The sequence below is a fragment of the Simochromis diagramma genome, unplaced genomic scaffold, assembly GCF_900408965.1.
Source record: "Simochromis diagramma unplaced genomic scaffold, fSimDia1.1 OVJJ01000545.1, whole genome shotgun sequence".
NCBI classification, from domain to species: domain Eukaryota; kingdom Metazoa; phylum Chordata; class Actinopteri; order Cichliformes; family Cichlidae; genus Simochromis; species Simochromis diagramma.
Genome location: NW_024387371.1, coordinates 874,560 through 894,509, shown reverse-complemented (window position 1 = coordinate 894,509; position 19,950 = coordinate 874,560). Strand labels below are relative to the sequence as shown.

The window sequence follows — 19,950 nt, the reverse complement described above, 5'->3', positions numbered from 1 at the left end:
CTTTGTGAGCTCGTTCCCGGCTCGTAACCAGCGCGTTCTGCCGTCAAGGGCGATCATTGGTTAAATGTGATCATGTGACTGATGCAAGCCAGATCCTTTTATTTAGCAAAACTGTGATTAATAGTTAAATATTATTGTTGAGGGGCACAGACAGGACTCCGCACGCGCACACACACATTAAAAATAATAATAATATTTTTTTTTAAAAAGTTGCCTCAACAAAAGGGCACTTTGGGCACCCATCAGGAAAGGGGCGGGTGCTCAAGCCCCTCTCCCCCCCCCCCCGCACGTGCCTGGTGGGGGCAAACAAATCCAACAAAGGAATACTGACAGGGATGTCAAAAGCAGGTTGTGGATCAAAGGGGGAACAGGCACAATGAAAGGGAAGAAGGGATGTGCAAAAAGAGGAACAGGTACGTTGTAAAATATCATGTAGGAACTAAGTGCAGTCTGCTTATCTTTAATAACTGAAGTTTTGTTACTTTAAAAGGTTTGTTAATTTTAAGTTTAGTTAACTTAAAACATGACCCACTGTATTGGATCTGTGGCGAGTCCAGTCCAGTCCAGGATCTAATTAAATGATTAGCCAACTGCTAATAGTTAAAATAGTACACCCTACAGTAACTTCAAAGTGAAAAAGTCTGAAATTACTGCAACTTCAAGATGAAAATGATTTACATATAATATATATTAACTACACATTTGCATATAGTAATTAATTTCATGAAATTCTGTTGTTTATACAGCATACTGGCTGTGTGCCAGCACAGCTCTCAGTCTACAAGTCTTGCCAGCAGCTATTCTCATTTAAAAAGGAACCAGCAGCTATGCAGCAGGATCAAAGCTTTGGATTCTGCTGTTACTCGACCCCCCACATGCAAACCTGTATTTTCATGTGGCAATGTTTCATAACCTAAGATTAAGTCTGGGCCTGGGTTGCTCATTAGAGAAATGTGCCAGTCAACTGATATTTACTTAAATTATAATTACTGATATTTACTGGTAACTGAATTAATTGAAGCACAGTGGGATATTCCTGTTGCTCTATTTTCTTTGTCACCCCAGAAAGGCTTTAAGACATCAGGAAACAGATGCATCCAGCTAACGTCAGTTACACTAAACATGGCCAAAAATCCACACTGCTTACACAAGTTGTGAAGTACACCTGAGCAACTGCTCTTTAATGCAAATGTCTAATCAGCTGATCACATGGCAGCTATGCATTTAGCAATCTAGACATGTTCCTCCAGGCATTCCCATTCTGTCCCTTTGTGCATGAGAATCACAGACCTGGGTAGAAAGCAAACGAGTTCTTTGTCAAAGTGACCTGACTTTCATTTCAAGGATTATCACTGATTCCCAATGTTGGGCTGCACAGGCTAGCTATGCCTGCTTTGTATCAGGCTAGGAGTGGAACCTGGAGCAATCTGACTTTGTTTATTTTTTAAATTGATTTTCAAGTGTTCAAGAGCCTTGTGAATCAGTCCCCCAGGCTGACACTGTCGCTGAGGAGTTTTACTCAATGATGGAGCATGCCAGTGTGCCATCTTGCACTGGCACCCAGCAGGGCACAACAACACAGTCTTCGCTCACCATCAATTTAAGTCAGCGTAATTGCCTCCCTATTAATTCTTTTTTACTTGTGTGTTTTTGCTTGTGTTTTAGGATTGAGCTGTACATTTATGTACTAATACTGAAGTAATTATTCAAACCTAATCACAGGGTGGCAAGTGGAAATGCACAGGCAAAACTAATGAGAATTTTAAAAAAAGGCCTATAAAGTGGTCGCGGAAGATGACAGAAAAGCAGGTTACACGTGGGATGAAATAAGGGAACAGCTCTTTACCTATTTCCAGGGTTCTGACAGTGCCACCCTTGTGCACCTTTCAGCCCATTTACAAAAAAGAAACAATGCACTCCTTTACATTTCATTCATCAACAGTTTATGTTATACTAGGATATGTATACGAGTGAAGAACAAGACCAAGGAAGCATTTCCTTCTCAATTTAAACTCCTCTGTTCTAACAGTTACAGTTTATTAGATTTTCTAACAACTGGTATCAAGAAATATAGTAGTTCTCTCAGTAATAATCTGACAAAAATATGACAATTATAAAGCTAAACCATCATCATCTAAAAAGACAAAAAAAAAAAAACAACTTGATAAATCTGCTTAAAATGTTACCTAAATTATATTGTTGTTAAAACTACAAAACAATACATGTGTTGGTATTCAGAGAAGATTTTTTCTTTAATTGCACAGATTCTGCATATTTTGGACAGATTTATAGACTCCCCACCACCAGGTATCTTAAAAACTTAATGAATAGGAATGGAGACAGATGATGTCAATAAAACACACCAGTGATTTTCAGCGGCCTACAAATTCAGTCCTCAAGATATTCAGTCACTCACACTGACACTAAACTATTGTCTCTATGAGTGTTGTTTTCAGTTTAAGGATATTTAATTTAATTTATTTATTTAAAAGGAAAAATGCAGTTTAACGTAGTTCCAGTATGGAGAATGAAACTGACGTGCTGCACATAGAGTTTATGGCTGTTGCTACATTTCAACCCTTGTCCCCATTTTAACATCATATTAACAGAAGATGTAGATGGAATTTTTTTTTTACTCTGCCTTCACAGCAATGGAACTGATATCAGGCTGATGAAAAAAGAATGAAACCATATTTATGTAAGAGAAACAGGCTGAAATAGGGTGCTAGAGGAATGAATAGCCTTAGGGATAATGGAACATCAGGTTAAATGATGAAGACAAGAGGTTGTGGTAGGGAAGAGGAGCAATGGGATACATCTACAAACATTTTAACTTCTTTCTCTTTTCGTTCTCCTTCGCTCATCAAGAACCATATTGCAGGAAGCAACAACAGGAACAGAGTTGAGGAATGAAGGGAATAACCCCAAATGGAGCTTGTCTTGGGTAGTTTATCCTCTGTCCTCAATAACTGATACACAGTACTGTGCAGTCACCTTTCATTTCTTTATGTCTTTCTAGGGAAACATCTGCAAATATCTATGGAACTACAAAAAAAACAGAGTTTGTTCAATTCTACTAAGCTTTAAAGTCTTTCTGTATGACCACCTTTATTCTTATCTAAACTATCTTGTAATTTCTTTTAGTAATCTTCTCAAGGCTTCTTCAAGGACAAAGCTCTTCTTTGGATGTTGTCCTTGAATGATTCATAGGTCAGTGTTCAGCAAACAAAAAAAAGCTTTCCACTCAAAATGGTCAGGCACAAGGACAAGAGTGAAAATGAGTCGTAAAAGCAGAAAATGTTCAAAGAAAAACTTTAAAAGACCTCCAGAGTGCCTGGAGAGCTATTACTCACGTACACTTTAAATATTGACAGAAAGTCTGGCTCCTTGGAAGCAAAGTACAAAGAAATGTGGGTTGACTCGTGACTTTTGCACAGTATTGTATGTTATTGATAAAGTGGCCCTGTCAGAAGTGATGTAGCTCAAGCCTGGATTGAGCTACATCACTGGACACTGAAAATACTGCTGGCTCTAACTGCTAATGTTGCAAGTATGAAACTGCATTCACAGTGACACTTACTGTGAGTTATGATGTGTTATATCCACAGTTCTGGCTCCCTGACAACCGTGATTTTTCAAAATCTACCAGTGATGTGACCAGAAGGAGCTCGGGTCACCTTTCACACCTTAAACAAGTTCATGTGTTGCAAATGGAAAGCAACAAGGAATGCATCAGCATTTTGTTACTGGGTTACGGAGTAAAGAATGATTGATGAGTTTTTAATCATAGAAGGGTAAGACACAAACACTGGGAAAGAAAAAAAAAAGGGGGGGGGGGCAATCATAGGACTGGATTCTTCATGTTCCATGGCTTTCTTATCTGGATGTAGGGGGGAGGAGGGGGGCTTTGGGAGATAATCACTCATGTCCTGTTTACATAATCGTGCTTATTTGTTGTAACTAGCTCCCACTGTATCATTTCCTTCTGGTTTAGACTCTGCTCAGTTCTCAAAGATGCATCCCTCGGGCTGGGTATTTTATTTATGCTCCTTTTTGTGCATTTGGATTTAAAGCATACACACTTTAGGGTCAATGTAGCAAGATTTGCAATTATTAATAATAAGTTTAACTAGACTTGTAATGGCTCGGTAAGTGCCAAGCTTCTAGTTGCTTGACCTCACACAGCTACTAGGTGTGTGTGTGTGTGTGTGTGTGTGTGTGCCTGTTTCCTCTCTTTTCTGTCTTTTAATGGACTTGTAAATTCTTTTTACTTTACAGCTGGACTGATGTAGAAACCAGAAAGACCAGTTGATCCAGTGTGCAGCTGTATAGCTTTATCAAAATCCAATAACTTAACACTTATCTCTGCCTACACTGAGTGGGCTTATTTATATTTAAGAGTACCCAGACAACAAAGTGAAGTAGAAGAAATAAAAATGTGCAAAAAAGAAATGAAAAGGAAAAAAAAATTCTGGTTAATGGTCTGGTCATAAAACTTTCTCTACATCACATGCACGTTTCCTTGAGCTTGGCAGCATCAGCAGTATTACCTGTACCGCTGTATGTGATTGTGCAGTAGTGAGCCAGTGTGATACCCTTTATAAATTAACCGACAGCAATTCAATTTTTTTTTTCAATTGTATTTCAATTAATTTTTATATAGCAACAAATAACAACAATAGTTGCCTAAAGGCAATTTATATTGTAAGGTAAAGACCCTACAATAATACAAAGAAAACAGAGAAAATCCCAATACTCATATCATCATGGAAACTGAACCCTCATAGGGGGTTCAGTTTCTGTGTCTAACGTAATCATCACGCTGTAATCAGGTTTCTGTAAGGCAGAGTAAATTGATTTGTTGATCAATTATTAATTCATGTACTAACAGGGATTTCGAAGAAAGAGATCTAATGTTTAATAATCCACATTTCACTGTTTTACTCTTTGGTGCAGCTGTGGATACAATATTGTTCTTTCTTTGTGATTTTTTTTGGTTTTTTGAGCAGATACAGTCTCTAAAGGGTTTTGTGGGGATAACAGGAGGAGAGAAACTGCAGAGAGGCCCAATAGTCATATTTTGGGGGGTTTAATGAATTTAGCCAGATTTCTAGAATTGAGAGATGCTCCATCTAAAGTGGGATGGTTGCAGTCTCTCCTAAAAAAACAGGTTTTCCCCAGAAGGTTTCCCAATTTTCTTCAAAGCCCACATTGTTTTTTTGACACCACTCAGAAAATTTAAGGAGAACATGCGGCTAAAAATACCACTCCTGGTCTGATTGGGGAGGGGACCAGAGAAAACTGCAGTCTGACATTGTTTTGGCAAAGTAACACAGCGATTCAATATTGATTTTAGTGACCTCCGATTGACGTAACCAGGTGTCATTTCTGCTGATATGAATTATAATTTTACAGAATTTACGTTTACCCTTAGCCAGCAGTTTTAAATTTCCTTCAATGTCACCTGCTCTGGCCCCTGGAAGACAGTTGACTATGGTTGCTGATGTTTGTAGCTTCACATGTCTCAGTCCAGAATCGTACCAGAGTTTGATCCCCAGTGGGTGTGTCACATAGTGGGGAAAAACAATTATACACATGAATGGGCTGGTGGTGTACCAGGGACTTCTGTTGAGGCTTATGCTTCCTCCTCACCCAGCCATTCTGTTTCCCCAGCTGCTCAGGACAGTCTTTCGGGGGCTTGGCTAGTTATGGGTTTTTTTTTAAGGGTGCAAAGCCAGGTCTCCAATTCAGTGATCCTGACCTCCAGAGGTGCAAACAGGCTACACTTATTAGCCACTTATTACTGGCTCGGGCCAGTGCTTAAAGAATGAAGAACACAAACTTTGTCCAAAAACCTCTCATGTTTAGCTGTTTTTTTGTAAAAAGATAACAATGTTAGCCTTTTCTGCAGCTATAGGGGATTTATGGTATCACTCTTGGCTGGAAGCAGTGCTTAATCAATGGGGGGGGGAAAAAACACCAACTTTGTCCAAAAACCTCTCATGTTTAGCTGTTTCCCTCTTTTTCTTTGGTCATTTTAGCTTTTTTGGCCAGGGTGAAGGGAGTATCTGCCATCAAACAAGAAGACAGCTGCATGTAACTATGATGTGTTTGCAAGTTCCCCTTACATGCATTAATGTAATAATGTGGTTAGCCTACTCAACGTAAATTACACACGAACAACATTAAGCTACTCACGCAGAGAAGAACGGCTGTTGCTGCCATCATCATCCGTCATCATTTCTGCTACACTGGCAGGGCTAGGGGCCAGGACTGTCCTCTTCGGGTTCTTGGGGGACGTTGCTAACTTCGGGTCCGATAACAGGCACCGCACCTGCAGTAGATGTGCTCGGTGTGAGGTCTTGCAGCAAGCTATCAAATATGGTGCATTTCTCAGCTTTTAAAAAAATGCTATGCATCGCCAGGTGTTTCATCAGATTTGAGGTGTTACCTCCTTTGCACAGTATCACCTTAAAGCACTTGTTGCAGGCTGCTGAGTTTGCATCTTTTGCTGTGAAGTACAGCAAGACTTTTGACTGATTCGCCTTGGGCATTTTTAATCTGTAGCTCTGCTCTAAAAGAACGTACGTACCTGCTATCCTGCTACTATCCTTGGAAAGGTAAAATGATTGGCTAGAATGACATCTCGAGAAAAAAAGCACCGAAATGTGCGCTGCTTTTCGGTCTGGTTACTACCGGTTATGTCAGAACCGGCCATAATGGCTCCGGATACCAGTACCCATCCCTACACTTAATCTGGCTGATGAATCTTCATTTGTAATATTACCAAGTCTGTATTATTAAGTCTGTAATTAGGCGCCATTCTTCTTATTTTGCAGCGCTGATATTCTCCGTTGAGGAGAAAAGCATGAATTTGTTTGTATACAGAGGTATCCATTGTTTAAATGTCCCGGGCAGTCAAAAACGAGGCAGAGCTGTCGAGAAATGCTAGGAGCTAACTGGGTGCTGGGTCATTCAAATATATTAACTGTCGCAATGTTGGCAAAGAGAGGAAGTGACATAAGATTTGCGCATGCGTGGTACCGATCGGGTTTCCGGTAGGGATCGGGTAGTGACAGGCCACTAGGAGCAGCCTTCGAATTGGGACAGCCTTTGTCGCCTGGCTGTGACGTAATCGGTCTACAAATGTGGCTTCCAAAGGATGTGGCCTAGGTTTTGAGACACAGCTACAGTGAGTGATTACTGTGAATATAATTAGCAGGTGAATCAACAGAGAGTGTGCTTTGGATAATGCACGTGAACATTGCACTGTGAAATAAGACATTGTTTATAGTTTTTAAATTAAATTGGCTATGCAGATAAGCTACACAAAAACACCATTGTGTAACAGGTACAGGAAATTGTACTCTACTGCAGAGAGAGCCATTTTCTATTTTGCACTTTGGCCATTCAGCAATTCACTTTGAGCAAAAGTCTGACATTAAACACTTGACAAAAGAATTAAACCTGTGGCAGTGATTAGGAAAACGCATCTACTCCAAATGAAAAACGCACCTTGGCAAACAATGCACACATGAAAACATGAACGTGAACGAACTTTAGCATTGCAAATATAACCCTGGTAGCTCATCTCTTTTTAAAGATAAAGTTGCAAAATATAAGAATATGAGAGAAAAATGGTAGCTGTGTATCCTTTGAGATCACTTCAGTCCATCCACCCTCATCCCTTACAATTTTACAGCACAGTCACCATTGTACTGTAGTATTTTTTTGTCTTTCATTTTGTAATTACACAATTAATTGTAATTGTAATTTTTAAATATATTCTTGAAATTCTGGATAGTCTTCACAGAGGCGTGTAAGACAAAAATTAAAAAGTGTACAAAGAAAGCAGGGCTTTGTCTAAAATATATGACTGTGTTATTACTGCTTTAATAAAGTATTCCAAAGTGTGTATGTTTTTGTTGGCAAAAAGCCTTTTTTCAACAAAGGATTGTTTGCAGTGTTTCATTATGTCCTTTTATCTCCAAGTGTTTTGACAAGGAGTGTGTAAGTCCAAGCTGAAACTTAAATTACATTTCTTGTTTTTTAAGGACTTTGTTTCTTTCTCTCTCCAAGTAAGGAAACACTTAATGTCTCTACTATTTATTTATTTATTAGTTATTTATACCTTTACTGTATTACTGTGATCTGCTCTTTTTGAATGCACCTGGTCAGTAACCTAAAGAGTTTAGAGACCAGTATGCTTTACATTTTATTAGTGGATGTGGAAATTGAGTATATATCCCTGTTCTATGTATGTCGCTGCTAAGTGGTCATCTCTGTATGTCTGCAGACCTTCCTATTGGTTGAATTTTATATACAAATCTCTTCTTCGGTTGCTTCTTTCCAATCTGTTTGCATATATGTGTAAAATGTACAATCAGCACAGCTCTCACAATATTTTACAAATGTTTCTCCTGAGAATCAGAATAATTTTAAGAGGGATAAGGCTTTTAAATACGCTTGTCCTGTTTCAAGGACTTCAAATTGTCAGGGCTGGTAATGAGTTTTCAATCATTTTAAAGGATTGATTAAATAGTTCTTTTGGCGAGTGTTGCTTTTTCTTGCACATGAATCAGATCTTTGTATTTAATTGCCTGTATTGAATGTCAGTTGAATTGTTTCTTAACGTGTGTAATAATTGTTGCAATTTCAACCTTAGATCTCTCTGAAAATTGCATTTTTATTCTGAATGAGACTGCATAAATAAAAACTATGATAAAGGTATGAAAATCATAATAAAATAGGGGGGAAAGCAGGAAAGTTCTTTGCAATCCTCTTCATTCCAAGGTGAAATGTTCATTCAAAGGCAATCATTCATTTTCTGTTCATCTAGTAACTTTGTCTACTACAGTATGCCAACTGCATACTGGAGATAGCGCTTCTGAAGGATAACTGCATGAAAACAAAATGAGGCATACAATAATAAATTATCGCTTCAAGCTGAAAAGGATATAGGCCAGTTGGATGAATGAGTCCCTAAGGAAATGAACAAGATCATCATTATTTAATCTCATACTGGCATCCAGTATTGAAGAACAATAGGGTTGGTTTAATGTAGCAGAGAATATACATCACTGAAAAGAACATAACTGTAAAAGATTCATGTGAGTCCAGTTCTCTAATGAGTTTGTTCTAATCATTATCAGTTTTGGTTTTACAACTGACCCTGTTACAACCCTGTGGCACATCTGGCTAACACCTTGGCATTGCACCTTCCTAATGAATCCAACTTATCTCAAAAGGTTCAATTCTGAGATTGAAGGCAAACCCTCTCTGTTTCCAGTTTACGTTGCAATTTTGGCCATTTCTTTAGCACTCGTTGGTGAGCGTTTGCAGTACAGATGACTCGTAAGCTGGAGAGGAAATGGCGTGTCACAAATTTAGAGGATCATCATTTAGCCTGGAGAAATAGTTTGTTGCTTTATAAGAAAGCCCTCCGCAAAGCCAGAACATCTTACTATTCGTCACTGATTGAAGAAAATAAGAACAACCCCAGGTTTCTCTTCAGCACTGTAGCCAGGCTGACAAAAAGTCAGAGCTCTTTTGAGCCAACAATCCCTTTAACGCTAACTAGTAATGACTTCATGAACTTCTTCACAAATACAATTCTTATCATTAGAGAAAAAATTACCAATAATCATCCCACAGATGTAATATTATCTACAGCTACTCTTAGTACCATTGATGTTAAGTTAGACTCTTTTTCTCCAATCGATCTTTCTGAGTTAATTTCAATAATTACTTCCTCCAAACCATCAACGTGTCTTTTAGACCCCATTCCTAAAAAACTGCTCAAAGAAGTCCTGCCATTAATTAATTCTTCGATCTTAAATATGATCAACCTATCTCTAATAATCAGCTATGTACCACAGGCCTTCAAGCTGGCTGTAGTTAAACCTTTACTCAAAAAGCATCTCTAGACCCAGCAGTCTTAGCTAATTATAGGCCAATCTCCAACCTTCCTTTCATATCAAAAATCCTTGAAAGAGTAGTTGTCAAACATCTGCAGAGGAATGGCTTATTTGAAGCCAGTTTCAGTCAGGTTTCAGAGCTCATCACAGCACAGAAACAGCTTTAGTGAAGGTTACAAATGATCTTCTTATGGCCTCTGACAGTGGACTCATCTCTGTGCTTGTCCTGCTAGACCTCAGTACAGCGTTTGATACTGTTGACCATAATATCCTATTAGAGCGATTAGAACATGCTGTAGGTATTACAGGTACTGTGCTGCAGTGGTTTGTATCATATCTATCTAATAGACTCCAATTTGTACATGTAAATGGAGAGTCCTCTTCACACACTGAGGTCAATTATGGTGTTCCACAGGGTTCGGTGCTAGGACCAATTCTGTTTACATTATACATGCTTCCCTTAGGCAGCATCATTAGAAGACATAGCATACATTTTCACTGCTATGCAAATGACACCCAGCTCTATCTGTCCATGAAGCCAGATAACACACACCAATTAGTTAAACTGCAGGAGTGTCTTAAAGACATAAAGACCTGAATGGCCGAAAACTTTCTGCTTCTTAATTCAGATAAAACTGAGGTTATTGTACTTGGCCATGAAAATCTTAGAAATATGGTATCTAACCAGATTCTTACTCTGGATGGCATTACCTTGGCCTCCAGTAACGCTGTGAGGAACCTTGGAGTCATTTTTGATGATGATATGTCCTTCAACGCACATATTAAACAAATATGTAAGACTGCTTTCTTCCATTTGCGCAACATCTCTAAAATTAGAAATATCCTGTCTCAGAGTGACGCTGAAAAACTAGTTCATGCATTTATTACTTCCAGGCTGGACTACTGTAATTCATTATTATCAGGATGTCCAAAAAACTCACTGAAAAGCCTTCAGCTAATCCAAAATGCTGCAGCAAGAGTCCTGACAGGGACTAGAAAGAGAGAGCATATTTCTCCTGTTTTGGCTTCCCTTCATTGGCTTCCTGTTAAATCCAGAATTGAATTCAAAATCCTGCTCCTCACATACAAGGTCTTAAATAATCAGGCCCCATCTTATCTTAATGACCTTGTAGTACCATATCACCCTATTAGAGCACTTCACTCTCGCTCTGCAGGCCTACTTGTTGTTCCTAGAGTATTTAAAAGTAGAACGGGAGGCAGAGCCTTCAGTTTTCAGGCCCCTCTTCTGTGGAACCAGCTACCAGTTTGGATTCTGGAGACAGACACTATCTTTACTTTCAAGATTTATGTTATGCTGCAATAGACGTAGGCTGCCGGGGATTCCCATGATGCATTGGGTTTTTCCTTTCCACTCACCTTTTTCACTCAGTATGTGTTAATAGACCTCTCTGCATTGAATCATATCTGTTATAAATGTCTGTCTCTCTTCCACAACATGTCTTTATCCTGTCTTCCTTCTCTCACCCCAACCGGTCGCAGCAGATGGCCCCGCCCCTCCCTGAGCCTGGTTCTGCCGGAGGTTTCTTCCTGTTAAAAGGGAGTTTTTCCTTCCCACTGTCGCCAAAGTGCTTGCTCATAGGGGGTCATGTGATTGTTGGGTTTTTCTCTGTACCTATGAAGCGCCTTGAGGTGACTTTTGTTGCGATTTGGCGCTATATAAATAAAATTGAATTGAATTGAATTGAATTAAAGTCAGCATCTTTAACTAAGGATGACCACAGCAAACTGCAAGTGACCAAAGCAATCAGATTGAGGTTTTCAGTGCAACATTGTATTCTTCCTTTGTGATTGAGTTCACCTAGCTACTGCTAGCAACCTCCCACAACCACTTCCCAACCGGTCAGGGAATAAACATTTTCCTAGCAACCAGTGATGACCAGGCAGTAGTTAACCAGTCGCTAGGCCTGCATAACTGGGGCATAAGGGATGTCACAGCAATTTTAACATATACACACCACATATAGAAGATGATAAAAAAAGAAATGTTGAAAAGTGAACATAGAATTTACATGCAAATCCTATTCTGTTATAATACTTCAGTAATGATTAAACCAATAATCAATAAGTTCTTTGATAGTTTAAAATTAACAACACAGGCATAGAAGGTTGCAGAATCTCAGTATGTAATATCAAAACCCTTTGTACAAAGAAGAAAGAAGGCAAACAATTGAAGACTACATGTTACCAAAAGTGATTAAAGCAGTAATTTCTTCCAAAACAAAACATCAATTTATCTGTTAGCAGGTTGCCTCTTATTAGCATGTTTTAATTATGAGCAACACTAATGCTAATTCAATCATGTGTGTAATAGCTCTTCCCTAGATAATTTTATTCATTGTGAATCAAGCATTTCACTCAGGAAAATGTGATGTTGTTTATTTACGCTGTCCTTATCACAGTAGCGAGTAACATTAAAGCACAGTGTTGCTGAGAAACAAGATATGTAGAGTTAAATGTATTGTCTGTTACATGCAGCATATATAAGAACAAATAAAGCAATTTACAGTATTATAAACAACTCAAGAAAGGCTGGTTTTGCTAATCTTCAAAGCTACGATTTAAATTTTGTTTTTGTCTTTTTCTGAGAAAAAAATATTTCACCCTCATTTTTAGAAGCTTGGGGTTCTTGGGATTTATATATCAATCACTGACTGCTTCAGCATCATTGCCCTAAAAAAGTGTTCCAACTGCATAATGTTGGAACACAAAGGTTAAAAAAATATGCTATTTGAATAAATAAATGAAATCAAAATCTGTCTTTAAAACACCAAAATATTCTTCTTCATATATTCATGTACACGCACATATGTTTTTGTATACTTATTTCAAAAATGATATTAGCGTTAGAAGTAGCTGACATTGCATCCTGTGCAGATTTGGTTCCTGAAGAATAAACACTCAGGTCAAAGGTCAAACTCTTTTCATCAAATAAATGTGGTTTGTTGCCTGAGAGCGACGCCATGCCATAGAGAGCTAAACACCACTATTCCAAAGACTCAAGACTTGCAAATTCAAATATGTGCAACTTGTTATTCCCCTACTGCTGTCTTTGATATCAGACTCAGGGGATCAGTGAATGAGAAACAGTCATCTGTTTTCCAAATAACTTCAGAAGAAAAGCTGGACTCTTTAGTGTCCAGCTCTCTTAATCACTTTTCTTTCCACAAGGGGATTCAATGATATGTGAGAGTTGCTTGGATGTTTTCATTTCTACAAAATTTTCTCTTTGTCTCATATTTCTTCTGACTAATCTCCATCATTCTGCCCTCGATGCTTCTGACAATTTCAGTTATAGGATTTCCCTCATCCTACACTTGTCCTTGCCTATTTGTCCCAGCCTACAATCCTTTTATAACATTTCCACCTCCCTTTGTCTCCTTGAAAATTTTGCCCTCGCTCTTTGTTGTTGAACCTTGTGTCTGTACATGTAATTCGTGAAGACTGTAAGTTCCGGTTGTGTGACAGCAAGGCTTAAGCTGTCCAAGACGTTCTCTACAGTGATTAGCTCCAATTCCACAACTCGGCTAGAAGCTGACAATCATGTTATGACTTTCTCTTACATTTTATTGCACTTTCCCTTTTCAAACTAATGGGGGTGAGCATGCATTCCTATCTTGCTGTACGTCCCTCCCCTTTCATTTTCTCATTTTAAGTGTCTCTGCCTTGACTTCATCTTCTCAGACTGCTAATCCAGTCTTGCCCCTTGTACCCCTGACATTGCCGCAAGAAGAGCAGATTGTAAAAGGGAGGAAGTGGGAGGTAACGTAAATAATCACAAAGACAGGCAGACGTGGTGTCATGTGAAGGTCTGTTCTGTGTGTGTGTGTGTGTGTGTGTGTGTGTGTGTCTCTCTCTCTCTCTCTCTGTGTGTGTGTACAGTACTTCTGTTTTGAAGCTTGTCACTTGTATGGAAAGAGGGCAAGCTGAAGTCAAGACAGTTTTAGCACCCTTCACAGTGTTGATAAAAAGTCAGCAGAGAGTTGTTTTCTGTTAGATGTGACCCCGATTTAAGGAAATGGTTTCACACTAAACTATCACATTCTGTGAGATCTTATGAACCTTCATACTGGTCTCACTGATAACATATAATCCATAAATCACCTCCATAAATCAGCATGCTTGATATAGATCAGCTTCCAGTGCCAGTGCTTGTCATTCTCATACTCAAGACTGCCAATAAATTGCTAAAATATAGAAAGAGAGAACCTAACGTGGAACATTTCCATTATTGATCTTTCAAGGTAAAACCAGTACGTATAACCATGGTTAAAAAGAAACTACACCTTCCATTAATTCTAAAGTTTTACATATTACGACATATAAGAAAATATCTGATCCACAGTGTGATTATTTATTTAACAAAAACTAAGCCAATGTACAAAAGCAGTGTATGGAAATCTAAGAACACTAACAGGCACTTTTAGCAGCAATAACTTGAAGTATTATTTTTCCATATCAGTCTTTCACATTGCTGTAGAGGAACTTTGACCTGAATTCATGGTCAGCTCAGTGCCTAATTTGCCCAGATCTTGTGGCAGCAATGCAAAGTCCAGTCATTTCACTGCTTATATTCTCACATTTTGAAATTGTTTGAGAATAACTGCATAACTTGGCTCCAAATCTGCAGCTACTATTATATTTGTTTCCTATGAGAGTCTGACAAAAACTGAACAGTCAGTTCTTTGGCTCTTTTCAAACTATATGCAAAAGCATAAACATGCAATTAAAGATGAGGGATTTAGAAATCTTCAGCAGTAGACCCAATAGATTTAGATGGTAGTCTGATTTCTTTTATTTTTTTTTATTTTTTTTTTTTTTTTGGATAAATCTTCTGCAGTAGCAAAGATGTTTGTTTGTTTGTTTTGTTTCTTGTTTTGTTTTGTTTTGTTTGTTTGCGTGCTAAAGAAAACCTTCAATTTTATCTTTTCAATAAAGAAACCTTCAAATCCTGTCTTGTGTAAAGAATTCATTTACAACTTTTCTAATCTATTTCTTAGGCAACCCCAGATGCTCAGCCCTGCTATTAGGTATCTTTCAGACCTGACATAAACCACCTATTATGCTGAAACAATGAGCAACCTTGTTGCTTTTGTTTTGGGTTTGGGTTTATAACAAATATATGAAGTACAGCTTCTACTTCATTTGCTTGTTATTACTGACAACAGCTAGATTTTTTGTAATATTTAGTTGTAACCTAAATAATGTGTCATTCTAGTAGCCCAAGACCTGAAATGATCAACAAGATGAACCTGAATTATTTAATAATACAATAATATAATGACAGAGAGGTGGTGATATGATTTCAAGTAATCTCGGTGGAAATTCCTGCTATTTGTGTCTTACCTGACTTTGTGGTGTAGTTTCTTAGTTTACTCATAAATAATTATAGATGGTAACAGAAAACATTTTTCCTAATATTTTGTGCTAAAAAATTGCATATATATGAATCTTTCATTCCTCCTGAAGAGTAATAGGTGATTGTAAGCTAAAAGATTGTGTAGTTTACAGTATTTCCTCCACTCGATAATGCTGTTTGAGTGCATCAGGCTTCTTATCAACTAAACCTGTAGATGGTCTGACTTTATAGCTGCAGTACTTTACTGCAATAACAAATATTAATAACTCGTCAAAAGAACCAAAACAAACATGAAAATGTTTTAAAAATGGATCACACCAAATTGTTAACATTTTAGTAGAGAAGGTCTGCATAGCTGCGTCTCTGAGGCCCAGGTATGCTGTATGTCATTATTTGATCTTTTCAATTTTGCCACATTCTTCATTTAAATGGTTCATTTCCTGAACAGACTGCCAATTGAAATATATGTTTTTGAAACCAGAGCTACCAACACACTTTTTTATTAAGAATAATATAAATTTTAAATGATATAACGGAGAGTGAACAGCAACACCCAAGTGTTACAAATAAAGTATTTGTCCATACCTATTTGTTTGTCCAAACTCACATCTTCTCATGTACCCTAACCAACTATTTCTTCTTTTTAGCCAATAAAATCATTAGTATCTCCTCATTCATGACCCATAATCGCAGTCACAAACAACTCAGGTTGACCAGTACAGTAGTTTACCTCCCTTCGGGCCATAGTTATAGACAGCCCATGTGAAAATATCCTTGCTTTAGCACAAACTTTGTTCCAACATGTGATGGTAGAGTATTTTTTTTTATCATTTGCAAACATTTAGAATCAACTTGCTGATAGTCCAGCCATGGTATGAAGTCTGAATACAAATGTCTGAATGCTGAATATTCAGTGTTTATTCATTAAGGCATAAAAAACCTTAATGGAAGTTTGGCTTGGCTCCCATGTACACTTAACTTGTTGCACATACTCAGAACTGCACATAAAATGTAGTCTGAAAGTCTGAGTGCACAACAAGAGCACATTTATTCCATCATTCATTTTCAAATGCTGTGTCTTGGGATGTTTTGCTTTACGCGAAACAGGAAAAGGGTATAAATATGCATTTGTTTTTTTTCATGTGTGAGATATCCATTTGGTGCTGCCTTGGTGATAAGTCGTCAAACTTGAGTCAGGTTGAGATGAAGGAGAATGAGAAGCAGAAGACTTAAGCATTCTGTGGATTATTGAACTGATTCTGAAATTTCAGGTCAATCAAGGAGACTGGAAATGCAGCATACTTTTGCTTTGGGATCACATTACATGAATGGAATAAAAAGACAAGCTATAAAGCAGAATTTGTTTTTGTTTTTTAACAGCAACGTGTTCAGTGATGATGACAATTTAACAATTATTTTTGCTAACAGTAATTGTTATTATGTAATTGTTCACTTATCAAGAGGAAAAAAAAACCACTTTGTTTTCAATGAATATTAAAAAATGCATCTTAATTTGAAGAAGTTCATGCACTAGAAGTTCATCAACTTATTTTCATTAATTCATTAATTCTGCTGTTCATTGGTAAGTATTTTCCTCTTGCTCTCGCTACTGGACTTGAGGTCAGCATACATTCACTCTGGGTTCCTTTATACCTCTGTGTTTGCATGCTGACCATTTTCTTCGTCACTAAAAACTGTAATCAGCTATCTGCTCATCATACAAAAATTGAACCACCATTCTCTGCACCTGATTATAAAACATGCAAAAAAAGATTGCCTCTTTTTTTTTTTAGAATCTCTGAAAAACAAATTTGTATCAATCAACTTTTTAATTCTCAGCTTGGTCCCTGACTCCCTGGTTACCATCCCTCTTTTGGCTACTGTCCACCCAATTATACTTGTTCCCCATTTTTAGTTTTATTTTAGTATTGTCTTCTATTCCACCTTCAAATTGTACGACCCTGTCAAGGTTCAGTTACAGCTGTCCGTTTCAAAATGGGCCTGTAGTGTGTGGCAGGGTTAGACCGTTAGTCTGGTATCTTCGGGTAGATCACTCTAGGATATATCACTATGGTAGCCTATGCTCCACATACAGTATAACCTGCTCCAACTTGCTCTGTGTTCAAGCTCCAGGCTGAAAACCATTACCATTTTCCACAAATGGGAATGCAGTGGTTTACTTTCCCCAGACATAAGACAATACGTTCTATTACTGTCTCATCAGTCCTCAAAACATTATTCCAAAAGCCTATCATTTCATTTTTAGCAGAAAACAGATGTGCACATGTGCTCTTTTTTGGGACGCAGTGCTTTATTGTTGCTCAGTATTCTCACGATTATTGACACATGAACATTAGCAAATATGGGACAGGCTTGTAGTTCCTTGTGAACTCTTTCTGGAGTGACGTTTGATCGCTCATGAAGAGCAGATCAATAGTCTTGAATTTCCTTCATGTGTATACCCTGTCTAAGTGGAGTATTTATCAACTATGTGACCAGCCTTCTCCTTTTTTTCCATCATGGTATGAAGCGAAGATCAAATTTTATTAGAGCCTTCTTTCTTAAATAAAAATTGTTTCCTACGAACAGTTGTCACTAGTGCCATTGAAAACACCTAATTCTAATTTAACCAAACATACTGATAAATCTGGGATTCACTTATTATGGCCCTTTGCAAACGTGAAGTGTATAATTATTTTTCTTAGGTAGATGAACAAGTGTAATGGTTTCACATAATTTGATTAATTAGGTTCTCACATTTAACTTTTAGGACTTTAAAATATGATGTTTCAGGTCATATTTCTATTTAATCTTAAAAAACAAATGAAAAGGGAAAAGGCGAAAAATCATATGTCACAAAACATGGCTGGCTTGAAAGTATACATATCAGCTGATGTAGTAACTACAGCTTGTCACATATTACATCCAGCAGTTTATGAGAAAAAAATCATATTAAATACTGAAATTGCATATCTCAATACTTATGCAAATACTACAGCAAGTGTTTACACTTACACACAAACTTGAGCAGGACTGTATCTACTTACAAGCTATGCTTGGCCACATAAGGGCCACATAAAATTGAATTAGAAAACCCACACAAAGAAATCTCTGGCTCTTTGAAGATAAATTCTAGTGTGAATGGTTATAGGGATTTATACACAAGCAGCTCAACTCTTAACCCCAGGTGATTTAACTTGCCTGTGCCCCTCAGTACAGGTGAAGTAATTGAGTAAATAGAAAGGCTATGAATATATTTCCATCTTATCTCCGCCCATAATTTTCTGTAGAAAGCTTACCTCAGCAACTTGTGTTGGTCACAATGAAAACTGTATTGGCAGTGGGTCATGCTGTGTATGCACATCTCTGCCGGCCTTTCAAGATAAGAGTGATTATGAAGTGAAGGGTGGCATCGGATTTCTGCACCATCTTCTGTTCTCTTCTCTGCTCTAGTCTTTGATGAGACTGCGCGAATTTTCTGAAGGTTTCAAAAAGAAGCAGGGGGAAGCATTAAAGCCACTTGCCTATTCTTCAGTAGAATCACAATATGCAACCAAAAGACTTTTGGTCTCTTGAAGTATAGCAAGAAAAATAAGTTACAAGGGTAACTTTTTTGCACATCCAATGGATGCATGAGCAGGCTAACATCTGGAGAACTGAAAGGACAAGCCAGCACTTCAGCAGCATGCCTGTAAACATACTGAAAAAGAATTACATGACTCATCAGACCACCCTCACTGTCTTTCGTTGACCTATGGTCTAGTCCTGATGTCCATCACAAGCACATTTAAGTGTGAAACAAAATGGTTTGCAGTATGCAGTTTTGGCACTCTTTTCCTTGGGCACCAATGTCCCCGTTGTTGCTTCATCAGTTGATCTTCCTTGGACAAGTTTTGGAAGGTACTAACCATGAAAATTAGTAGCAGCCCCCAACATGACTTGACCCATGTAAAGTCACCTTAAGTTACAATCCTTATCCATTTTTGCCCTCCAACACATCAACTTCAAGGAATTCTTACTTATGTGGCTGATATGTTTAATGACTGTCTGATGTAAATGATGAAATATGCTTGATATGGCCTCCTATTTACACAGTGTTGATCAGGGTGAATTATTTTGTTGTTGTGTTCAATCCTCCAAAGATGTCAGTATGTAACATTTTAATGCAGATATTTTTGCCGTTGTGTTTTTTGCTTTGTGTTTTTTTATGCCTGAGGGTGAAAACACATATTCTGTGTTTTTCTTCCTTTTTATTATACCTGTCTGTTTTTCCCTTTTTGTTCTAGATGGGAAATGCCTCCGAAACATTTCTGTTCATGTCTAAAATATCAAAAGACAATGACTTCCTCATGGGAACTCTCTACACCATTTTTGGTGAGTGATTTATCCCCCCAAGGTCAATCCTTTTAATGTGGACTCAAATTCTTCAGCTCTTTACATTATATTGCTCTGTGTCCTAGGTGTGCTGTCGGTGCTTGGAAATGGCATCCTGCTGTTCGTGGCCTATAGAAAGAAGTCCTCCTTGAAGCCAGCAGAGTTCTTTGTGGTAAACCTGTCCATCAGTGACCTGAGCATGACCGTAACCTTGTTTCCATTTGCAATACCTTCAACCTACACACACATGTGAGTGAGAATTCAGGTTTTCAATTTTTTTTT

General features: G+C 37.9%; 1 protein-coding gene and 1 pseudogene across 3 annotated transcripts in view; one reads left to right on the top strand and one right to left on the bottom strand.

Annotated features, from left to right (window-relative positions):
• Positions 1-19,950, top strand: part of opn7b (opsin 7, group member b) — a 78,179-nt gene that overhangs the window by 45,198 nt on the left and 13,031 nt on the right. For all 3 annotated transcript variants that reach the window (XM_040007813.1, XM_040007812.1, XM_040007815.1), the window contains 2 exons: positions 19,581-19,668; positions 19,755-19,917. In XM_040007813.1, coding sequence (XP_039863747.1) covers positions 19,581-19,668; positions 19,755-19,917 — 251 coding nt within the window. The remainder of the gene's footprint in view (positions 1-19,580; positions 19,669-19,754; positions 19,918-19,950) is intronic.
• Positions 5,052-6,743, bottom strand: LOC120718872 (annotated as a pseudogene).